The sequence below is a fragment of the Ptychodera flava genome, chromosome 19 (genome assembly GCF_041260155.1).
Source record: "Ptychodera flava strain L36383 chromosome 19, AS_Pfla_20210202, whole genome shotgun sequence".
NCBI lineage: Eukaryota > Metazoa > Hemichordata > Enteropneusta > Ptychoderidae > Ptychodera > Ptychodera flava.
Genome location: NC_091946.1, coordinates 35979812 through 36005381, shown reverse-complemented (window position 1 = coordinate 36005381; position 25570 = coordinate 35979812). Strand labels below are relative to the sequence as shown.

The 25570-nt window shown below is 40.2% G+C and overlaps 1 protein-coding gene across 2 annotated transcripts in view; it reads left to right on the top strand.

The window, feature by feature from the left end:
* The window catches only part of LOC139119402 (bone morphogenetic protein 1 homolog), a 38275-nt gene extending 13039 nt beyond the window's left edge, over positions 1 to 25236 (top strand). The window contains exons 2-16 of one of the 2 annotated variants that reach the window (XM_070683197.1): positions 9521 to 9745; positions 11244 to 11358; positions 12504 to 12720; positions 13258 to 13444; positions 14333 to 14482; positions 14844 to 15044; positions 15561 to 15710; positions 16300 to 16512; positions 17129 to 17251; positions 17868 to 17990; positions 20407 to 20532; positions 20984 to 21125; positions 22445 to 22698; positions 22878 to 23061; positions 23415 to 25236. In XM_070683197.1, the coding sequence (XP_070539298.1) occupies positions 9521 to 9745; positions 11244 to 11358; positions 12504 to 12720; positions 13258 to 13444; positions 14333 to 14482; positions 14844 to 15044; positions 15561 to 15710; positions 16300 to 16512; positions 17129 to 17251; positions 17868 to 17990; positions 20407 to 20532; positions 20984 to 21125; positions 22445 to 22698; positions 22878 to 23061; positions 23415 to 23541 (2537 nt within the window). In that variant the 3' untranslated portion in view covers positions 23542 to 25236. The remainder of the gene's footprint in view (positions 1 to 9520; positions 9746 to 11243; positions 11359 to 12503; positions 12721 to 13257; positions 13445 to 14332; positions 14483 to 14843; positions 15045 to 15560; positions 15711 to 16299; positions 16513 to 17128; positions 17252 to 17867; positions 17991 to 20406; positions 20533 to 20983; positions 21126 to 22444; positions 22699 to 22877; positions 23062 to 23414) is intronic. The other variant, XM_070683198.1, reaches the window with a different exon arrangement.
* The last annotated feature ends 334 nt before the right edge of the window (positions 25237 to 25570 follow it).

The window sequence follows — 25570 nt, the reverse complement described above, 5'->3', positions numbered from 1 at the left end:
TTTATCGCGCGGTGTCTATCTCATCATTGAAAATCCCAACCATTGTCAATATTCTTAGCTGTTACACCATATACATGCCATACAGTTAGAAAGGTCCCCTACATCTGTAATGTTATTTCTCTTTCATCAAATACAAAAAAAAAAACTTCAGTTCCATTATTTAAGATAATCCGCACTCGGCTGCGGCTTGTTTTCTTACCAAAGTTTGACGGGATCGGTCAATTGGAAACAAGTATCCTTTGCTAATGATGGATTAAAGTAGCGTGGAATAGTTTGAATATAAGTACACAGTGCCCTAAATACCAGCACTTAATCCGTCTAACATCCGACGGTAAAAAGTTAAACGCTTACCACACAGTTCATCTACTTTTAACCAGACCGACACTACGTGCTCGTGTTTTCGACTAATCGGTGAAGTGGAATATGCATTGACGGTGGTTGGATAATTGGATGTTTGCATTCCTGGGCTCTGCATGTGACAAGCCATGTGGGCATCACGCCGGTGTGTTTGTTACCGTACCCCTGCAAGCTTTCATTTCTTTCTACGGCCATCCTGTCATGAATGCCATCATAGAAAGTTACTCATAGCGGGAACATTATGTAAAGTAAAGTAAAGTAAAGTAAGCCTTTATTGAAATCGTATCCCAGTTGGGATCTTGATCATAAAGTACAATAAAGGTTTTGCAAAAAACATCAATGAAAGAGTGTTTACTGAAAAAATCATGTCTAATGCCTGTGTAGCCTTTGCAATGAAAAAGAAAATGTATCTCATCTTCTACTTGTTTGTTTTGGCAAATTGGGCATGCTCTGTCTATTACATCAAGGTTTCTCATTGATAAATCTCATATTTAAAGGATAAGACTTACCGTTCAATTACAATTATATTTAATTACTGGTACTGATATCGTATTCCAAAAAGGTTGACATTTAGTTATACTTATTGCATTCTCGGATATCCAAGGCTGATGAAAATGCGTGTCTGAGATATTGTCACGTTATCAGTAGGAGCTAAAGACAGTAGTTGATAGCTAATCCGTACTTCTGCCATCAAATAGTTTCTTGCGCTTAAGCGTTTGCCACAGTTTCCTAAATCATTGACAGGGGAGTCCTCTTCTCCTATGCCTGAATCAATTTGCTATATAATTCTTCGTAGTGGATACTGGCGCTCTATAAATTCTTCTGATTGACTGATTGACTGATTGATAAAAGACCTATACACCTTTATCTCTGGTATTTACGAAGGCAAAACAATCGGATTCAGTGCAAGACTAGTCTAGTCACGTGGCCATTAGGAACACCAAGCTATTAGTTGATGGCTTCTTATACCGTCACTGTGGGATGACTACCAGGGTGTTGAACAAATTCCATACTTATGGCAACCCATGATAGGTATGACCTGGCAGCCTGTGATGACTGCCGACGAAATCACTCAATTTTTACAACAACTATTAACAATTAAAGAGCCGAGAACATCTGGGGTGGACGTCTCAAGTAGCGTGCCATAATTGATTATGGTAACCATGTCAGCGGTTTATGCTCTGGTCGTGATTGTTTACATCGTTTCCGTTTACGATCTCTATCAATGAAATGATATGTACATTCGCATCGTATTCTCCCAGTAAGCTTTTCAACACGAAAAACACTTCATGTGCCACTGAATTTTTCACTGACGAATGTTGCCTGCGCACAATCTGCCATGCTTACAAACTAAAGGGTAAATCGGTAAGCTACGGTGGCCCAAAACTACCTGTTCTCCGCATTCAAAGTCTGCGTCGCAATCAAATGTTTTTCTCTCACATATGTCTCTGCATTCAAAGTCTGCGTCGCAATCAAATGTTTTTCTCTCACATATGTCTCTGCATTCAAAGTCTGCGTCGCAATCAATTGTTTTTCTCTCACATATGTCTCCGCATTCAAAGTCTGCGTCGCAATCATATGTTTTTCTCTCACATAAGCTTATGTCTCCGCATTCAAAGTCTGCGTCGCAATCAATTGTTTTTCTCTCACATATGTCTCCGCATTCCAAGTCTGCGTCGCATTCAATTGTTTTTCTCTCACATATGTCTCCGAGGTATGCCTCAGTGTACGTTATTCCGCGAAGCATAATTTCTATCGAACAGCGCTATTGACAACGACGAACATTGTATCAAGTTATTTTCAATAGATTATCGATCGAAAATTTGTTTGGACGGGCCGGGCGCTCGTGTGTTGAGGTCACGTCATAAACATTTCCACAATAACCCATATATTGACTTATACACTTAAATATCAACATTGAAGGTATCCGTTGGTTTCCTGTACTGAAATTAAATCGACGACAATTTTTTTAGTTTTGGTGATACTTTTACGTACGTTTCGGCACATTTTGGCGCACCTCGGCGTAGTTTGGCGCCATTGTGAACGGGGGGGGGGGAATACACGCGAGTGAGCGAGACAACAGTGTATCAATTTCGGACAAAAGGATATCGATCGATAACGTTCACTGCACGATTACAGTGGAGACTCTACGCCCGTTCGCCTCTGTTCTGTGTTATTCTTGCAGTTTACTGGGATTTTCATAGTTAATATTCGCCAAAATTTGGTATAAATTACAACAACCTGACTGGTATTTGGTCTGTATAATTTAAGAGACGCTAACCGATTAAAATGGGTCAATATTAGACCCTGATTCTGCATATGCAAACGCTGTAAGATCGCCATTTTATTGAGGGCAAGAGCAAAAATTCAGCGATCGGAAAAATAAAATGCAACTAAAACAAGTTTCGTCGAGAAATTCAAAAAACTAAAACGACAGCAATTTTGTATATATATCAAGGAAACACCGTGCCACTTTTCACTATAATTGGTTCAGAATTGAGAAATTTGAACGAGCGATAGTTGTACGGTCTGTTCTGTACATTAAACGCAATTGTTTTCTATGGGAAATCGAGCAGAGTAGACACATCGTAAAATGAAAAATACATCTGAAAAAAACCGTTGGTTTAACTTTTTCATTTCGCTGCACTACGGCCCAAAGGCGCCCCATTTTGTACGGTATATAGCGTCCCGAATTTTTGCCACACATACGTGGAGTGCGCGTTCGGAGAGTCAATTTCACCTCCCGCGTCATGTTGAAAATTTCGCCGTATTTCCTTGCTGCACATCTAAATATTAATGAAAGAGCAACAGGTCCTATTTCCCGTATATGCTGCCCTTACAATTATAATATTTTGGGAAGAATTTCACAAGGAAATTCCAAAAATACGTAAGCGATAAGAGACATGTGCAAAATCAAGTAAAAACACAGTCAACAGCAAAACGATCTTCAACTCGTCATTTCATAAAAAAAGAGGGAAACTAAAAAAAATAAAACCATAGAGTTTTAGTTACCCTTCATGATATGTGTCATACCAAATATTATAAAAATAACAGCGAAATGAAAAAGTTAAACAACGGTTTTTTTCAGATGTATTTTTCATTTTACGATGTGTCTACTCTGCTCGATTTCCCATAGAAAACAATTGCGTTTAATGTACAGAACAGACCGTACAACTATCGCTCGTTCAAATTTCTCAATTCTGAACCAATTATAGTGAAAAGTGGCACGGTTGTTTCCTTGATATATATACAAAATTGCTGTCGTTTTAGTTTTTTGAATTTCTCGACGAAACTTGTTTTAGTTGCATTTTATTTTTCCGATCGCTGAATTTTTGCTCTTGCCCTCAATAAAATGGCGATCTTACAGCGTTTGCATATGCAGAATCAGGGTCTAATATTGACCCATTTTAATCGGTTAGCGTCTCTTAAATTATACAGACCAAATACCAGTCAGGTTGTTGTAATTTATACCAAATTTTGGCGAATATTAACTATGAAAATCCCAGTAAACTGCAAGAATAACACAGAACAGAGGCGAACGGGCGTAGAGTCTCCACTGTAATCGTGCAGTGAACGTTATCGATCGATATCCTTTTGTCCGAAATTGATACATTGTTGTCTCGCTCACTCGCGTGTATTCCCCCCCCCCCGTTCACAATGGCGCCAAACTACGCCGAGGTGCGCCAAAATGTGCCGAAACGTACGTAAAAGTATCACCAAAACTAAAAAAATTGTCGTCGATTTAATTTCAGTACAGGAAACCAACGGATACCTTCAATGTTGATATTTAAGTGTATAAGTCAATATATGGGTTATTGTGGAAATGTTTATGACGTGACCTCAACACACGAGCGCCCGGCCCATCCAAACAAATTTTCGATCGATAATCTATTGAAAATAACTTGATACAATGTTCGTCGTTGTCAATAGCGCTGTTCGATAGAAATTATGCTTGGCGGAATAACGTACACTGAGGCATACCTCGGAGACATATGTGAGAGAAAAACAATTGAATGCGACGCAGACTTGGAATGCGGAGACATATGTGAGAGAAAAACATTTGATTGCGACGCAGACTTTGAATGCGGAGACATATGTGAGAGAAAAACATTTGATTGCGACGCAGACTTTGAATGCGGAGACATAAGCTTATGTGAGAGAAAAACATTTGATTGCGACGCAGACTTTGAATGCGGAGACATATGTGAGAGAAAAACAATTGAATGCGACGCAGACTTTGAATGCGGAGACATATGTGAGAGAAAAACATTTGATTGCGACGCAGACTTTGAATGCGGAGACATATGTGAGAAAAAACATTTGATTGCGACGCAGACTTTGAATGCGGAGACATATGTGAGAGAAAAACAATTGATTGCGACGCAGACTTTGAATGCGGAGACATAAGCTTATGTGAGAGAAAAACATTTGATTGCGACGCAGACTTTGAATGCAGAGACATATGTGAGAGAAAAACGATTGATTGCGACGCAGACTTTGAATGCGGAGAACAGGTAGTTTTGGGCCACCGTAGTAAGCTGTCAGTTTTTAGAGTCCACTGATTTGATGTCACGAAGTATGGTGCTCCATACCTGATACACGTGTGCAGGAATTTGAAGGTTAGCGTAAGTCGGTAGGAAGGAAGTTAGGGGTTGAAATGAGTAGGTAGGTAGGTAGGTATGTATGTAGGCAGGGAGGGAGGAAGGGAGGGAGGTGGGTAGATAGGTAGGTAGGTAGGTAGGTAGGTAGATAGGTAGGTAGGTAGGTAGGTAGGTAGGTAGGTAGGTAGGTAGGTAGGTAGGTAGGTAGGTAGGTAGGTAGGGAGGGAGGGAGGGAGGAAGGGAGGTTTAATCTATGTTAGACTGTCTAATATTTCGCCTAATGTGAAATGAGTAATACTGAATCGCAGAAGGATATTCATTAGCCTTTGTCTCTGGCCTTCAGACATCCGATTAATCTTAAAATTCCCTTTTTCGATTCTTCATCCCAACGTCAGTAAAACAGTGCGCACTGCCAACTGACAGCTGTATTTGTAAGACATACTCGCTTGTTTCTTTACGCAGAATGTGAGAGCTGAAGCGGCTCCAATATGATGTGTTTTCTTCAGTGTAAATAAAACATGAACTGTGACCTGTTTATCGGCAGGAAAAGTGCGATGCCCGCTGAGGGCAGATTAAGGTTGCATAACACACGATCAAAACAAACCATTGGAAAGCACGAGAATGGCATAGCATGGTAGTGACTCAACTACTTATTTTGGACGCCAGCATTGTAACTTCATGGTTACATGCATGGAACCACGTGGTCATTTATTTATCATACCATTGATGTGTAAGCATACCTACATTACATATATTACGAATGCTATTTTGGTCGGAATTTTCCTGATAACACTTACTCATGTGTACATAAGCTCTTTCTTTTTTTCTGGATGCAATCCGTACATGTAACTAGCTATCTGTATTCAATATTTATGTTACAGTTTGTACATTTTGACCGGAGGCCATAAGTACTGAAGTCAAATAGAGTGGAAATTATTTATCAGACCGATCAGTAACATGGTGTCAACGTATTTTATCACGTGTTGGGAAATTAATCTCCGTTAACTATAACTTGCGATGCATTTTCCAGTGTTGTTCTATTTGTAAAACGAAGTTTCTTGTTTTACTGGCAAAAGCATGTGAAATACCCAGTACTCATACTGTCGACACAGCGTTCATGATTTGTTAAACGTCAAATGTGTTGTTTGTAACCTAGTTTTAGTCCTACAAAAAGCATTGTAGACATCATTATTTACACATGAGTTGGAAAATGCTTCGTGTTCAACGTGCTTCATGGAGAAAGATAAGAAAGAGTGCTCGTTGAACAGAACAGAAAAGGATGAAAATATTGTAAAAGTTACAGTTATTTCAATCTTAATTGGATTTAGGATGCCTGAACAGCTCGACAATCGCTCTTTGAACCTTGGCCAGGCAGATCGATGATGAGTCTGAGTATCCGGTAGATTTGTATACTGAGAGAGCAATCACACAATGATCACACTCAATGAATGCAGTTTGCAGACGGCATGTATTCATCAATAAAAGAAATAAATTAGAATAAGGGAATGATATAGCATCAGAAAGTGGGTGTGTTTGCTTTTAGTAGTCGCAGGTCTCTGAGACCCCGAACTTTGTCAACTTCATAAGCGGCGAATTTCCTTTATGTCTATGCGATTTTTTTTCCCAGTAGTGTGAAAGTGCGATGAACCGAAACATCGACAGGATGTAGCGCAATAAACAGCGGCAGAATTAGACGTTAATAGGAAACCTTGGGTCGTTAATTACCGTAAAAGCGACGGAAGAAGACTATAGTCTGATACCCGTTATGGCTTTCCCACCTACGACCTTTCTCTTGTGCTGCTTCGGTCAAGCACGGTCACTTAGGTCACAGCCCTGTGCCTAGGTCAAGGGCGGGGGCTCATTTCAGTGACTTCATTGAAGGTGAACGCACGATCTTCACAGCACGCACAACATAGGTACAGTTTTTGATGTTAACCCCCACAACTCCAATATCTGGGCCGAAAACTACATGTAGTTGATGCACGACTGGTTTTCAAATGTCTATTATTCAGTATGGATGCATTTACCCCTTCATGTTTATTGTATGCCTCAGGTATCGGAGGGGTGAGTGTGTCCCAGGTTTGACGTTCCCGGTTACACGTGTGCCACATGTAGAGTAATCAACACAAACCCGGGCAGCCAGATTATCTTAGGTTACAACTAGCACCAGCCCCCCCTAAAACAGTCTCAAGAAAACAAACAAACACATGGCGACAACTTCAAGTTCAGCAACAACAATAACAGCAACACAAAAACAGTATCAACAACACTTTTATTCTGAAATGACCATATTGAACCGTGAAGTGTTGTCGTCCTCTTGCTGTCTTTCGTAATGCAAGCGTGCACTCGTAAACTAGACAGCCCACCTGTCATTTCTCCCATACAGCATGTCCTGAGAAGTGCCCTGAACTTTCCAACCTTCAGCGTATTCATGCATAGAAAGTCTACCTTTTGACAGGTCACGGTGACGTCAGTGTTTTACAAAGAGTGAATGTCCGGTCTCTGCAGCGATCATGTCACCGTGTGATGTGCTTCGTCCATCTTCCTACAGTAAAAGAACAATACTGGCATCGTATCAACAAACTGGAATCGTCTTTTCGGTCCAAAACATTTCCATCGCCATCAGTTTTGGCACAGTTACCTACTTACAACGTGTGGTCAATGACTGGGTATTACCATGTTGGGTAAAATTAACGTCAATGAGGGATATACGAACAAACAAACGCATTTGGTGATTGTGTAAGGATAATGAGATAGTGGTTTTCATTTTCGAGCAATCTCGATTTTTGGTCGTAAGTTTCAGCAAATCAATCAAACCATGCTGTGCACTAAATGATCCGACCAATTATGGAATAACAGATTTGTCCATTAATGAATTATTCGATGAATATGGACCAAGTTGATGGAGGTGCATATCGGCAGGCAGACTAACTTTATTGGTACTTGCATTTGCCTTGTCTACTTCATAGACTTTTACATCAACGATGTAAATGGCCTGCAGCTGCTACTTTTCATGAGTTTATCACTAATTTTGTATTTAATGTCAACCACAGATTCTTGTTTTTCTCCCAAAAGCATTATCAACTTAGTCTCTGCATGTGTAAACTGCATACATATTCTTGACAAGTGAATTGTGGTCCGGACTAGTTTTCAAGTGTAAAAACAAATCGCGTACAGACGCTGTATTGGCAAGCGGTATTGTTCAGTTGTTGCAACATGCCTTGAGGAGTGCAACAACATGAATTTGACATCCGACACAAAATAGTGAACACATCATTCAAAGTTACTCTCTATGAATGTATTATCCAGTGTTTTGTGTTTTGTCTGTAGAATGCAACTTCTGGCTGTTCTCTAAAAGTCACGTATAACAAGTGTACAACATGTCAATAACTCATGTGGTATTTGTTGGCCCATGAATTTGAGTCTGAAGCAGAATTTATATGTCAACGATATACGATGCACTCTTTGCAAGGCGCCGCCAAAAGCTTGCATTTCAACATAACTGAGGGAGAAGAAAATGAAAATGTACATGTTGCATGTTGAAACGGAAAATTTATTATTTTTGTCAGAGAAACCACATTCTTTTAACTGTTCGATGGTCATAGAACTAATGTTACAAAAATAAACGTCAGAAAAGTGACTTGTACCGAATTACTTGTATGGATTTTTCAGGATTGACTCTCATTTTACATAAGTCATGGCTTGCAAATCATCAAGATATGTTAGACTTGCCGCCTTCAGTTGAATTTGTTAGCTTCTGTCTCCGCAATCGGACAGACAAACCAATAATCTACAAAACCAAGCGATATTTCTCTCCGATATACCGACACCCGCCAGACTGAGTCTCCAGATAGTTTTGATGAATCCCACCGCCGTCTTGCCTCCTCGTCTCTTCACAGTCTTCCCGATTAGGTCGTGTTTATAGAACACCACAGGCTTCAATTATTCTTTATTTTGTAAATGTTATCTGTCTACGAGCTGGCGTCTCTCGTCGGTCACAGAAATGATTTAATGGCAGTGTGTATCGTGATCAGTGCAGCTAAAGTCTGCTAAAGTCGTGTCGTTTGATGGTTTTAGCGGTTTTAATACCTAAATGTTAAAAATGATAAAAAAACCAAACCACTCCCCCAACAAAGCAAGGAAAAACGGTTGCTAATCAGGCAAAGCAAAACGCAAATGATGAGTTTTTTATTATCATAACCCAGCGGAAAAGTCAGGCAGTGACGCACATCGAAAGATTACGCTGTACCTGGTACGATGATTTAAACGTACTTTTTGAATGATTTGGCAATTTTTGCCGATAATTCCGTTCTTGTAGTTTATATCTGCAAACGGAACTTGTCCATAGTTCAATGGCTCACCCCTTCTCAATGCAGCACGTCCATTTATGGGTGCTACCAAAACATTCTTTGCAACAGATAAACTGCAATACATGTGATGGTCATGGTACAATGTTTGCTTCCGTTCTGATATTTGCTCCCTCGTTCTGGTTCGAACTATCCTTCCCTTCATAATGTAGCGACATCAATCATATTTCATTTCTTTCTTTCTCCACTTTGCAGATATTTTCCAACGGGACATTTTACTCGACTATTCGACCCTTGAGAGTGTTGCAGATCTTTACAGGGAAGAGCGCCATCTTCGACGTCGCTCATTGGGCTACACATACAAGAAACAAGATAATCACACACCTGACCTTCGTCGTCACCGACGTGCAGCAACCTCAATCCAGACCCGTCTTTGGCCAGGGGGGATTATACCCTATACCATATCGAACGAGCACTCAAGTAAGCTTACACAGTAACCACGGTTACTAAAATGTAGATGACGGTTCACCCGCCTCAAAAAGATTTTAGTCCCATCAACATCATACACATAGTCATTTTTTCAACCAATGACAATAGTTTGAAGATAGTTTTGCGATTGCAGAACTATCTTCAAAACCATAAGATCAAATATATGCTATTTGGCCCATAATTTTTATCATAAGCCAAAAGGACGGTAGCGTCAGATTTTGTTGCGATTACGACTATCATTGTTTAAGAAAAAATATCATATTTGCTTATACATATATATACATATATTCTTCTAGTTAATGTATCTTAAAATACAATGTACATGTATTACCCCTACAAACATTGCGCATAGTGTAAAAATATGCAACGTCAATATTGACAAATGAAATCTAGTCTGCCTAACCTTGTGACAATAACACACAGTGACGCACAGTTTGTCTCGACAAGTCGAACACCATAGCCATTTCGACATAATTTTGGGAGTGGAACAAGTAACGATGTTTTACAAACGGAACGAAAATGATTGAAATACATTAAAAGTCACTATTGACGTATGTCATTAATCAGATGCGTCATCACTTCCGTTGCCACCATTGACTCGAAGAAGGTAGACACAATGAGGGCGGTTTACCTTCAACCGTCTTTTGCCCGATGACACAAATCAACATCAGTATAATTTAAACATGACAAATTACTAAAGCTTTACCAGACCAGAACGAACAAAGTGATTACTAATGCTATGATGACCAGTCCGAGTGACAAGATAGTCGGAAAGCTATTACAGCAAGCCTAATGAGCCATATGGTATAATGCTAGGGTTACGTAGTCTTTGATAATCACCTAATCGGCCAATGGTAAAGAGGGACTAAAATACGTAGATCATCCTTAAAATACGTACTTCATGATTAAAATACGTACACGTTTATGCTTGAAATATTCAGCTCACGCCTAAGAATGCATTTTATTCCGTGCTTAAATACGAAGATCATGCTTTAAGTTCTGTTAAATTTCTACTTAAATATTAAGTTCATACTTAAAATACTTTAATTCATGCTTAAAATGCTTAGTTTATGCTTAAAAGACATTGTTCACGTTCATGTTCATGAACCATTAAACAGTTCACTGACTTTAAACATCAAACTACGGAATGCTTGGATTCCTGCTACATAAACTTATTACGCGTTAATTTGAACTGGAGAAAAACGTATGTTTGTGACCGTTGACACACTGATCTGGGAAGAGCATGTTTGATAATTCAAGTCTGGTTGATAAAGACGGGAAGAACCGAGCGACCACAAATAAATCAATCGATGCGAAAGATATACATTATTTTCAACTTTAACAATTCGGGAGTACTTCACCTAAATGACGATGATTGATGAATTGGGTTGTAATAAACAACCACTCATTGACATCTGACCTCGGAATAACTTATTTGCTCCGGGCCTATACCAACACAGACTGTTTTGTTTCATTCCTCACCCTATAGACTCGACACGTCAGAATATCTTTGACGCCATAGCGCACTGGGAAGAACACACTTGCATTAAGTTTGTGACCAGAACCGACCAGAAGGATTATGTTCACTTTCATCGCGGTAACAGGTGACTTGTTATTCCGTAGACAGTAAAGGGCGGAAGACTCTACTGTCTATGGTTACGCCTTTCTCTGTAAAATGTCTGTGTGTAAAGATTCAGTGTCGTCCGTTGACGAGTTACAAAGTCGACGTTTACCTTTCAACTCTATTGGCAATTTCTTCCACAGAAGCAATAAGATTAATTAGCTAGTAATTTATTTTATATATATATATATATATATATATATATATATATATATATATATATATATATATATATATATTGTGCAGCCACTTTACATCCTGATATGTTCTGCATTTTCTTCCTCTTGTTTGTGTGTTAGAGAGATAAAATGAGATATTTAGGAGACAAAATCGCCCACTTCTTACGTTATTGCTATCGATTGGATTGTTAGCGACTTCAATTCTACATCATGAAATACGCAGGATAGACTGGTTCGCATAGCATGTCTTCAACCACAACTCTAAACATCAGTCTAGCCATCACAGAAAGAGACTCTCGGCAGTTTTAATGTTCTTAGTCGACCGACAAAGAGTCGGAACTGTTTGTTCTTGAAACAAATTACGATACTTGCAATTTCGTTTGATATTTTTTTCCAATTATGGCATTGCTTTGTAAACGACCGTAAAGCTGATCGGGCTTTTTTATCCATGCACTTTTCGCATCTTCAAGGTTACGGCTGCTGACTGTTGGAGTTGTGTATTAAAGCTTGAAATATTGCGTACGGGCACACTCCCTCCACACACCAGTGTGTATGTGTGGAGGGACTGTGGTACGGGTAACTTCGACTTTAATTCTCATTATCGATGAAGTTAGACCGCCGCGCATCTGCGCACTGGGAACGGACATGGAATTGTATGCGTTAACTAAAACAGTAGCTGTTTGAATGAAATTGACTCTGAGAAATATCAGCAGATAAACCGACCGTGCAATTCGTAAGGAAACAAAACACATACACGCAAACACCGTTTTTGGTTCAAGATAAAATTCAACACGGTTCACCGACGACTTACCTACAGTTACGAAAATTCATGTCGACTATTTGAAGGGTGCTACATTATCGCTAACTAGACATCTGGAAATCATGAGTGCAAACAGTGAGGCGTGATGAGTGATTGAAACTTGATAGTTGTTCGTGTTTTTCGTTTCAGCTGCTGTTCCTATGTGGGTCGTTTGGGGGTCGGAAAGCAGCTCCTGTCCATCGGGCCAGCTTGTGACTCCTTCGGCATTATATTGCACGAGATCGGCCACGCCGTCGGTTTCTGGCACGAGCAAAGCCGACCAGACAGAGATGACTTCGTCGAGGTCATCTCGGAGAACATGCGCAGTGGCGCTCGGTACAATTACAACAAGCTGAGCAAGAGTGAGGTGGGTTCAACAGCCACACACGTCAGCTTGTATCAGTTTCATGTGTATCATTTTCACATTTTCCAGGCTAGTGGCGTCTAATGTTGAAGAAATTTTGTAATTCAATGAGTTTGCTTATCAACATTCCCTGTGTTTTCACTGTCACGAGCTCTTCCTTCTCGGAACCATGTTGGCTATGTGAACACAGGTATTACCTTCTCATACTTGTTGTATAATATTTCATCACGCTTTGGACGCCACATCATCTCCTTGGCAAATGATGACCTGGCAACTCTAATTTTATTATTTCCTCAAAGTGAATTCGGTTGTTCAAGTAAATTATGTTATTGTATGCAAAGCTAGCGTGCAGTTGTCAGTACTAATGTAATATTTTCGATTTATTATCCGATGAAATGAAGAGAGAGAGAGAGAGAGAGAGAGAGAGAGAGAGAGAGAGAGAGAGAGAGAGAGAGAGAGAGAGAGAGAGAGAGAGAGAGAGAGAGAGAGATCCGTTTGTCCAATTTTTCAGCGAACTTTCTGTCTTTTTTCCCCGTGAAGGTCAACTCAATGGATCAACCGTACGATTACGATTCCATTATGCACTATGGTACGCATTACTACAGCAAGAACCGTCTATGGACTCTGAAACCCAAAGTTCAAAACGCCAGGATAGGGCAACGTAAGAAACTCAGTGATTTGGACATCATACAGACCAACCTTCTGTATCGATGTCACCGCAAAGCAGGTGAGCATGTGACATTTTATCGCAATGGTGGCGCTGTTCTGTCTCAACTACATCATAGTCTGCGCGACGGCGGCATCAACTTTCTGGTGTAAGCCGATTCCTGAATAATTGCCTTGTCTTCGCGATACTCAGCGTGACCTGCGTCCAACTTCTGAATGAAGGATTGAACAACTGAACAAATATTGGGTAACTAATATTCAGTCAACCAAAAACACGACAAAATGACGAACTGCGGCATGATTACCGTTTTTACACCTTTCGTTCGGTGACTGCATGGGCACACCGAAGTACATGACTTGTTTTGTACGTTTGCACTGTGCAATGCAGACTGGGGACTCTGATTTATCTTCGTCTATTCACATTGATCCTCTGTAGATGATATGCCGATTGGAACAGATGTGAAAAATATCACACACAGAGCTAGACTGTCTAATAAACGGCCAGGCGAATTTGGCAGCAAAAGTTTCCATCTACCTGTCGAAATAATTGTTGGCCGATGATTTTTTGACAGATCATGGAGCTGAGGAAGTCTGTGTGCTACCTCCATGGACAGATCTATCAATTCTTGGCGTGTTTGTTTGTCTCATGTGTTATCGTATTTAAGACATCACACTAAATTTCTTGATAGGTCGTGAATTGGTATTGAACGGATATATTAATGAATGAATGAGTAAATGATCAATAAATAAATAAATAAATAAATAAATAAATAAATGCATAGACAAATAAAATAGATCACACATAGATACGACCATGGAGAAAGGAATAGACGTACTTCACACGACCTCACCGTCCGAACAGACATGCTATCTGAGGATCGGTTTCTGAGAAACTTGCATATATATATTGATCATTCTTGTGTTTGTTTTATTCCTCTTTTTCTTTTAGAGTGTGGAGGAACGTTATTTCAAGCCGAAGGTTACATCATGTCTCCAAATTATCCCTACAAGTATCCAGGCAACAATACGTGTCATTGGGTCATATCCGTCCGTGAAAGTTTTACCGTTACCGCCGAATTCCAACATTTCGACCTACCAGGTAAGATAATTTTGCATTCTGGAACATATTCTGTTCCTACCAACTGACAGGACGGGGCAGTTTAAGTTTTGACACAAGTGTCAAGAATCTCGCGAGATTTCCCTTATGCCCCATAATGCTTTGCGAGCAAAGTCTTTGAATATTAATGCCAGACATCTTTTCTATGTAGATTGCGGAACTTTTAGACCTGCGTTCACTCTTCCAGATGGGAGATTTCTCTTAAGCTAAATCCGTGATTTATGGGCAAACTATGCACAAAGTATTATGCTTTGGTTTCGTCACAAATTCGTGATAAATTCTCCAGTCACCTGTAATAAAACATCTCATCGTCATAGACCTAATATTTATTTATTTTTCTCAGATAAGGTGAATGGTGAGTGTGTAGACTACGTCGAATTGCGTAATGGTAGGGGTGAACTCTCACCCCTGATAGGTCGTTACTGTGGCAACATACCGCCCAATCGAATCATTGCTGATGGCGACAGTCTGTGGGTGAAGTTTCACACAGGGGATGGCAGATTTCACGATAAAACTGGCTTCTTTATAGATTTCAAATCAGGAGGTAAGAGATTGTCTTGCTCGGGTCTCTGCCACGATAGAGAAATAAAAGATGTAAAATGCTTAATCGATCATCGTGTGAGTTTTCAAACAGTATGAATAATGCATAATTTGTCGCAGTTTTCGGTATTAAAATATCCCTGATAAAAAACAAACAAAAGATAAATTATTATCATGGATTTAATACTGAACGGACAACGAGGTGTGCATTTAGGAAGTAAGTACTACCATAGAAAAAAGTTTTACGTCTAAGAATATGCCTCTTAAAATTTAACAAGCCTGGCCTTGAACACAGAATACTCAAGCGAACGTCTTCAAATTTAGCGAAACGTTGTTTTATATGAATAACCCGTAGGGTTTATTTTAGAGAACAAACGCTCTTTTGTACATTCACACGTTATCCGTGCTAAAACGAAGACAACGGGCCTCCCCATACTATTTTTGCAGCCCCTTTACTCTAAACGTGGCACATTAAATTGGTAACCATTGGAAAAATAACCATCCCGTGTGTACTTCCCAGCCTGCAGACAGGTTCTGACCGACAAGAGAGGGTCCATACAGAGTCTTGGCTATCCGCTGCCTTTCCCCGCAAACATGGACTGTGTCTGGCAAATCTCCGTACCACATGGATTTATTGTCACTCTGGCGATACGGGACCTGTACATAGCAGGTAAGCCATCGCTCTAGAGACAAGATAACGTAATTTTGATATCATTGTGACTGTACACGGTACATCGTTTTTGGTGATGTTCGAATTGACAAGTCAGAACTCGGCGTGTTCTCATATTAACAGCATCGTTGACAGAGAAGTAGACGAACTCAGAGACAGCGGAGGATAGAGAGAATTTACAGAGCTGCTCGGCAGATAGACTGATTAATTATACTGAGGACGAAACGCGGACAGACTAAAATAAATATTTCAATAATTAACAGACTACAGGTTAAATAGCAATCAGCATGGCCGCGAATATGATCTGAAAGCGTTTATACTCTTTACGAGCGTAGAGGTTACTTGTAGCCAAGGGAAAGTTAGCATTTTGGATTTTACCCTCATGTATACAAAATGTAATAGCATTAGAACGCCAGTCTGCCAGGATAGCCTTTCCCCTAGATTTCATACGAGACTGATTGTACAGCCTTTCCCCTAGATTTCATACGAGACTGATTCTATAGCCTTTCCCCTAGATTTCACACGAGACTGGGTCTGATTCTTTCTGACTGGCATACTAAACTTCATTTTTGTCTCCTGGCGTTTGTAGAGAGTGGTCCCGGATGTTCCCGTAACTACCTCTCAATCATCGATGGCGATGACGACACTTCGGAAATGATCACTAAAATTTGTCAGCCTCAGAGTAACGTTGGAGTCGCCACCAGTGGGTCGCATCTTAGATTGAGATTGCATTCTGGTCTCAGGCCAAATAACACTATTGGAGAGTTGCCAATGAGATTTGACGCCACCTACGTCGCTAGAGGTAAGGTGAAACACTCTACAGTTAAACTTCAGCCGGCCAAAACGTGTACAACATCATTCATTGTCGACTTAATCGCCATAGCCGTTCACACCCCATGACAAATACGGTAATCGACACAGCATCTTCCCAGCCACTGCCATCACCATGGTAACCACCGTCAACAAGTCAATAAGTATCCAAATCACTACCATTATCATTACCACAAATGTCACCATCACGTGACCACTTTCACTGCAAGCATTACCACATCACCCACAACTAACATTCAAAACAGGAACATAACCATCGCAATGGTAACAAGAGAGATACCGCACTAACCTCGTAATACGTGTACAGAAATAATCGTCTCCGTCGTTGTCTCGAAACTACCGTCACCATCGTTACTAACATCAGCACGGCAACTGTCAGCACCACCTTTCATGACCATCATCACGCACGTCACGTCATAACCACAGCAACTATCACTTCCATCATAATCATACCAACATAAATATTAACACAACCCCTCATAATACCTCTCAACCGTCATCACAATTTGCAGTGAATTCAGAGATTGCGTATTTATTTGTTTGTTATATCATTGCTCGACCACAATATAATTCTCCTTTCTTTGTAGACATTGACGAGTGTAGCGTCAACCAGGGTGGATGCGAACAAGCTTGTCTCAACCTCATCGGTACTTACGCCTGCGGATGTAGATGGGGTTACCGTGTTGCCGAGAACAACAAAAACTGTACCGGTAATTGGCCGTTATACCTATAAATAGTTCGAGATATCCATAGCCTATTTTGCTGAATGTCAAACAATGCAAAACGTGCACTAATTCAATGTAATTTATACGTTATGACGAAGGTAAACGCCCGTATTTTACATCCAGGGCACCTTCATTAGCATATAATGCAAAACAATGTTTGTACATAGACCCTAGATAGAGTTTTTCTCTAGGGTCTGTGGTTTTTATTAGGTAGCTAGTTCACAAGATGTGTTTCAATGGCATTGTACAAAACATTGGAAACATAAGCCGCGTGGCCAATTTCTAAGAAATCTAACATCTTTTAGAGCACATTGTACGTTTTCTAAATGTGACTATATCATGTATATAAGTCGAATGTATTCACTGATAATAGGTGTGTAGTTTTGTGTCTATTATCGAGTGAAATTTATGAAATACTGGCACGGCACAGTCCTACTTCTCACAGGAGTATGATGATCGGCCAAGAAGCAGTCGATTTTCTTGTACACGGAGCGGATTTGGCATTCAGGTTGTAAAAGAAAATACATTTTGTGCATTGATTTTCCTCAAGGATTTCTATTTCTAAGATCTAAGACCTACTTTTTTTCAATTCACGTTACAGATATCAATGAGTGTGAAACTAACAACGGCGGATGTTCTCACACGTGTAAAAACTTGATTGGTGCTTACGTCTGTGAATGTCCCACCGGCTTTTATCTTGCACACAACCAGAAGGAATGCATAGGTAAGCAGACTATAATCGTCATTTCATATGGTTTTCTTTTGATTTATTTCTCCATCTGTCGATTTGATCGCAACTCTTGTCACTATTTAAGTAATTTCTCTCACATATTTAAATTTATTGATCTCTGAGTATTCTATGTGTTCATTTCCTCATCCGGGTCATCTTTATTCTCCTCATAAAAATTCTCTGAACACGGTCTATCTGTTCTATGATCTGAAGTCGCTTGCTCGGATATTTTGCTATTTGTGATGTTTTCTAAGTTTTCTGGCGACTCTTGCCTCTCACTCGTTGCCATGGAATCTTTTTCTCCATTCTCCTCTGCATCGGTCGCATTTACATCCGACTCCGCTGCTGTAGCAACGGAAGCGTCAGACTCCGCGACATTCGACCCATCGTTGGTGGCAGTAGCATCGTTATCAGCAGCTGCACTCTTGGTTGTACCAGATCTATCCATTTCGTTATCTGCACCAACAGAAACAGCTGAACTCGGGTCGGAGCCGAATAGCGTTTCAACTAACGCGTCTTGCTGGTGTCCCCTTAGTGAAGTCAAAAAGTCGGGGCGCTTTCGAACGCAGACAAATGCAACGACAAGACGAAAAGTTTCGTTTATCTCCTTGAATATGTCAGAAGTTGAGTCAGGAGGCGAAAGTTCCTCGAGTAATCTGAGGGCCTCCGCTTCGTCGAATTCGAACTCACGGTGTACATGTGCTCTGAACATATCCAACTTTTCACAAATGTCTTGAAACCATTTCAAATGTTTCAGCCTGTCTACACCGAAACCGATTCTTTCGGTGATTCCAGTCACCACAGATCTGACTCGTTCGTCTTCGTTTATTCGTAACCATAGCGACTGGGCGTTTTCGACAAGTATCTCGCCGCCACGATGAGTTAACTGGTTGACAGTATCAAACAGGATTTTGAAAAACTCCATACAGTAAAGAAATGTCTGTTTCATTATAGTTGATAGCGACGGAAGTGGCATACTTAAGAAATCTGTTTCAAAAAGTTTTTGGAGGAAGAAGTTGGAGTTGTCCTGGGAACGTCTCTCTGCGTCAGACAATGTCCTTTCGAGGATACCATGCCCCGAACCCATTTCCTTTACGCCCTCTATCACGCTTTCAAATTCTTCCGTTATTTCGTTGTTCAGTTTGTCGACGCCATCGTGCATACACTGCACTACTTCCTCAAGATCGTTCACTGTTGAAGTTATTCGGCTGAACTGTTCCCTCACCGCCTCTATCTGCATCCTTAGATCTTCCAAACCATACTCTGCATCTCCACAGTCCATTGTATAAAAATACAGAAGATTGTCAAATCCAAGCGATTAGTAGGGTGTCGACAATTATGGAAAGATATTCAATATTTTAGCCAGGGTCTAAGTTTCCTCTGTCGCTCTTCCTCTTCTTCTTCTTCTAAAAACTTTTGTTTCAGTTTCTCAAGTTGTCCTTTCATCTGACCAACCTGCGATGTCATCTGACAGATCTTTCCGTCGATGTTCTTCAATCTCTCTGTTTTTCTGATGATGAAGTCTTCGTTGGATTGTAAGTCTTCTTGCATGCGATGGAAGTCATCACACAGCTGTACCAGTCGCTTTTGTGTTGCCTCCAGTCTCTTCATCGATTCATTGGCGTCTTTGACGTGTGTCATGACTATCGACAAGTAATGCCCGATTCAGGACAAACCGTCTAGTGTTCGGTTCCATTGTTCATTCACTGATTCTGAAAATTCGTGGATTCTCGCGCCGAGAACGTATGTATCACCATGATCACGGCGCTTGTCTCGCGTGCCGCGTGAACGTGATACACAGCATGCACAGGCACGCCAACGCGGAACGTTGTGAGCAATGAGAACGTGGGCAGACTTTCCACGCTAGTCGTGCCAATCGACCACTATAGCGTTTCTCCATCATTCAGTGATTCTTCAATGATTGTTGCAGTGACTTCAATACTTGTTTCAATGACTCGAATTATAAAATTGTGTTTCGAAAGGATCGTCATCGGAGGCGTTACGATAGAAGGAAGGTTTATCAGCTAGACATCTGATGTGGTTCACGTTGCTTCTATGTCCGAACAGCGTTTGTGACAACTACCTGAGAACTGTGTTTGAATCCCTCGGTCAGACTCGCTGATATGCTCATGCAACCATCACGCGGCATTTGCACGATGGACCCTCATTACACATTTCACTAATAAAAATTAAATTCTTGCCGTTTTACTGACGAGACGATCGCGTAATAAATATTTCATGCGAGACAACGAAGTAACACAGATATTATTCACCTATATCCCGTACCCTCATTTCTGTTGAATCACCTTCATTAACGCCAAATAAAAACTTGTTCATTCAGCATCAGTTTTCACGTCTCGAGATGACAAAGAAAAATACAGTACTTACCGGCGTATGTTTATTTCCGTAGATGAGAACGAATGCGACGTTGAAGAACGCAATGGTTGTGACCATCGTTGTTCTAATACGTTGGGGGCGTATCAATGCTCCTGTTATCCTGGTTACATCCTACGTGCCGACCAGAAGAGCTGTGAAAGTAAGCCTCTACGCATGTCAAAGTTAGACTAACACGTAGAGCTTATGACGTAGCAGTTTTTGCGTATGACGCAGCAGTTTTTGCTTATGACGTAGCAATTATCGAATGGTTGTTTGCTTTTTGTGTCTATGTTCTCCTAGCTCGTCTTTTGTGTTTGTGTTTCTCTCATTTGTAGAAGTTGTCTTACTCTGTTCCACTTTGATTATTGTGATGTTGTTTTCATATATCTATAATAGCTTACAAGCTCAGGCTCGCTTGCGCAATAACTTTAATACTTTATTTGTTTTAGTTTTCAACACGGCAAGAAGCGTACCAACAGAAAGAAAGAGCCTTTCCGCTTTCTAAAAGTTCATTATCTGCTCATTATAGTGTGGTATGTTGGGAAATACAGCACAAAAAGCATTTACTAAGCTTTGTCCGTTAATTATCAAATGATGTTCATTCTTTTCAGAGATTCAAAGATGCGGAGGGTATTTTACCGAGGCAGAGGGTACGATGAAATCGCCCGTGCTTTCAAAGAACAACCACAATAATAACACCATTGATTGCGTGTGGAGTATAGCCGTAGGTGAAGATAGCAGCGTAGCGATTTCGTAAGTAGCGCCAAGCCGTATTTACGAATGCTCGCTGATAATTTATCCCCGTAATTAAACAATAATTTACCCCCTCCTGGTCCGTGATAGACGAAAGCAAACTTGGCATAACATAGTGTACTCGGCTTCGCCTGCTACATGGAGCAAAAATTACAAGAGTCCATTATGGGCTGGCAGGGGGTGCATTATTGCTATTATTTTATAGTGATGGCAATGCCAAAGAATTTGTAGATATGGAAAACATCTGGGGGTCACAGTACTGGATAGTGAGATGCGTTATCAGTGTTCATCTAGGGGGTTAATGTCACGAATTGCACTGGTATTGACAAGGCTATAATATAATTTGTGATAAAGAAAACAGACCAATTACTTAGCGGTTGGTCGACCGCAAGACTCCCAGGTAGAGATTCATGGTTGAAAAAATCGGAGTTGTCGCCTTCCCCTTTCTCGTGGCTCGCCTACTGGACATCAAACCTGCTTGCACTGCTAACAAAGTGACCTGTGCCGACTAAGTTGCCGTTGGTCAGTGCTCGCGACCTGCTTTGCGGACAGTACAAGAGATTCTAGGCAGAGTTGCGAGACCTCCTGTTCCTAATCCCTAACCCTTAACCTCCCACCCTAGAGCGCCAATGAGCTTGGATATTAGACAGACAAATATCAGACACGTGAGTGATTTGGTACGATTGGTACAGTTCAATATAGCAAGGGAAGCGAACGATCAAACAGCCAATGAATATTGACAATCAGTAAATAAATGAAGTTCGTTGCATCATTTTGCGAATAATCCTGAAAATTATGATGTAGCTAATGCAATTTGACTTCTCTCTTCATCTACAACTAGAGAAAATCAGTAAAACTACGTACAGCTTATGTGTCATCGTCCTGTAACAGCGAACAATTTATGCGAAAATGATGTCCTATCTTCTATTGTCTATTTTCGCAAACGCAGAACCGTCCGAAACCTTTGAGGTGATAAGTGACAGAAAACGAAGATTGCGTAACTTTCAACATATTGTTCAGCGGCTCGAAATTTCTTTTCATTTTCCACCCGAGAGTACGGCGACTTCCCAATTCTTCCGATAAAGCTTATATAGGTGCCCAAGTAAATTGACGTCCATATAGTATTTGTCAGGTCGATTCGTACCATTTGCTCACAAAGTTATGCATTCAATGAAGCTGCAACTGTATAAATCCTTTAATGTCACCCCGAATTGAAAAGACACATACAAACACCAATCAAACTTCAAAGAAGAATTTCCTTCTGAAATTTTAACCAATCGCATTTGTTAATCTCTTTGTCGATAATTTTAAATATGTAGACTTCATATCGATGATTGGCCGAAGAACAACGAAGACTGCGTCGACTACATAAGCGTCCGTCAAGGTCACGGTCCGGAGGGAAGGTCATATCGGATCTGTGATCCGTCTGATTGGCCGGGCGACTACAACACTCACTCACAAGTGGTCTGGATAAGCTATCACTCTGAGTGGCCGCATGGGGGCGCATTCACGATCTACTATCGGGCGGAGCGGAGAGCGAACGTGGGATCCCATTGTGGAGGTGTTTTCAATGGTAAGAATCCAGCTGAAAGAGACCATCACTGTTTATTTCAATACTTGTTACTTTCTGCAATCCATGCTTTGTAGCGAGCACTGAAAATGAATTGCGTAGAAACCATAACAGGCTGCAGAACGACATCAGAATATTTCTCTCAAAGACATGACATGTTTATCTTTGTTGTTGCTGAACAGGTACGACTGGCACTTTGGAATCACCCGGGTTCCCCAACAATTATCCGAACAAAGTTGACTGTGTATGGAAAATCACCGGCAAGACGATAAAGTTGGAGTTCGATGTGTTTGATCTTGAGAACCAGGAAAACTGCCGTTTTGATTTCCTGGACATCAGTGACGGATCAGACAATTCGATAGGAAGGTAATTCAAGTAAATGGTGTGAAAGACGTACGATTGAGGTCATTGTATAAAATATTGTGAAGTAAATAATCACAACGGTGACTAAGATGATGAGATGGTTGTAGTGATGATGATGATGATGATGATGATGATGATGATGACAAAATAATCATAATGGTGATAATGTATGAAGGCGATGACGTTGATGATGCTTACTAATGATAGAAAAAAGATGATTACTCCATGATTCTAATCTCAAATTAATTACTTCTATTTATCTAATTAATTTCTTCTTTAAGAATGATTTTCATGACGAATATTACAAACCCCTTTTTTTATTTGTTTATATTCTTTCCTCATATTTATTATTGCAGGTTTTGTGGTGTCAACACGCCACCACAGATCTTAACCTCGTCCACGGGTGAATTATGGATAACGTTCCAATCAGATGCGTCTGTTCAAGGACAGGGATTCCGGGCGTTTATCGAGGTTGAACTTTGACCTAGACACTTCATAAAATGATACCTGCCACTGGAGATGCGACCTTTGACATTTATAGGAACTATTTATTCCCTTTAACTGAAATATGCAACATACGTTTTTTTGAACCCATGCTGATGAGCCGTACAAAGTTAACTTGAAATCAGCAAATTTGTCATTCCAGACTTTTTCAACGGCTTTCCACACCAGCGTACAAAAAATGAACACTACTCAATATACTAGCTGCGCTAACATTCTAGCCGTAAAGTACGATTTTGCTTCATATGCAAATGATAAACTAACAAATGTAGCTTCTTGTCCGTCGACGAAATTCATCAATATGTCGGATCCAGAAAGCTCGACATTGGCCGTGCTTATGTATTGGTAAAATTTTGGTCGCAATTTTAACATATTTATTATGCTTACACATGACGCAGTTTATCTCCAAAAAGGGTAGGAACACTGGTTTAGTGACTAACAATTAAGTGAAACAGAACTTGAAAACAATTTGAATGGTTAAGATCTATAGACCATTCTTTTTCAAGAGTTATTTCACGTTTCGTCAGAGAACGTGAAAATACGAAAAAGGAAACTTAGTTTGCGCTTTTCACAAATGATTATGCAATAACAACTCTATGACTGAAACAACATTCTGTGGGGATGGAATGAAGGTAGAGACATGATACGCCATCAGAACCGTGACGTCATTGGTACATGTACTGAATTTTTGTTGGAACGAGCACGGTACGGTACTGTAGGTACAGCAGTTTTCTTGCAATACAGTTTCAGTCAAAATGTTACACAAACTCCACAATCGCGTTGCCTCATAGACCCACTTAAACCAAAGAGGGTCTAAGATTGGCTCGATCTGACTGTCAGCAGGTTCAATGAAATGCGCCAGTATGTTACGAAGGCCAGCAGTCATGGACTTTATTTTCTTTCTGTGTAATTTGATGTACTGTACGTATTGATTGAAGTCCACATAATGGGAAATTATGGCCAATGATGAGATTCTCCATTGAATGAATCATGACAGAAGACTTTGTACAGCTGGTTGTTGTGTTGAACTGTAAATACTTTAAAACTTTTGTCTATTATGTGCCTGCTACATCATCCTCATTTAAGGATCACTAATCAATACTTCAGAATCATGTCAACATTTTAATAATCCTTTTTGAACTTTCCACAGTCGGGTACACATGGTGCTATTTAGAGAATATTTTCAGGAATCGTGCGACGAGTGTAAGGAACATTTATGTAGAAATGATACACAAAATCCATTTCTGGGTATTATACATTTTTATATAATTATTTAAGTGCTTGAAAGTTATTGTACAACATATGATGCAAGCATGAGGTTTTGGCTTTACGCTCGTACACAGTAGATCTCCAAGGACAGGTGGGTCACTGCTCATGCGCAATAGTCTCAAAAGGACAATCAAAGTTATGTGGAAAACTTGACGGAGCCATTCTATCGACTAAATGTAGCGAGATCAAGCAAACTTGCTTAATGTCCATTTTATTTTGACGAAAACAATTAAAAGCACAGTTTTTTGATTTAATAAACCGAGTATTCATGTAGCGATTAACGTGGTTTCTATTGCAATACATAACTACTGGAATTTGCCAAGTAATGTTCTTGCAATAAATTTATGAAGCGTAGTTGAGGTGTCACAGCGCCATCACTCAAATAAAAGCATCTATTATACATAGTAATCGGTGTCATGCGGTTATTATTCCGAGTAAGATTTTGATGAACACATTTAGAATGGTGTAACTCAAGAGTACAGTGTTCTCGTTCATAACGGCGAGGCAAGGAATTCTTTCTAATTAGACAAATTAAAAACTATGTACCTTTATTGATTGTCAGTATTTACAACTGAAGGGCATGATAGAATGAATTCATTGTAGAAAGTTACTAATACCCTGTAAAATTTGCTAAAGCCAATCAACAGAGTGAGTGTGATTCATACTCTGTGCCGAGTGTTACGACCATAAAATGTTATCATTGTGTAGTGTCAATGATTTGATGGATACTTCGTGACATAAT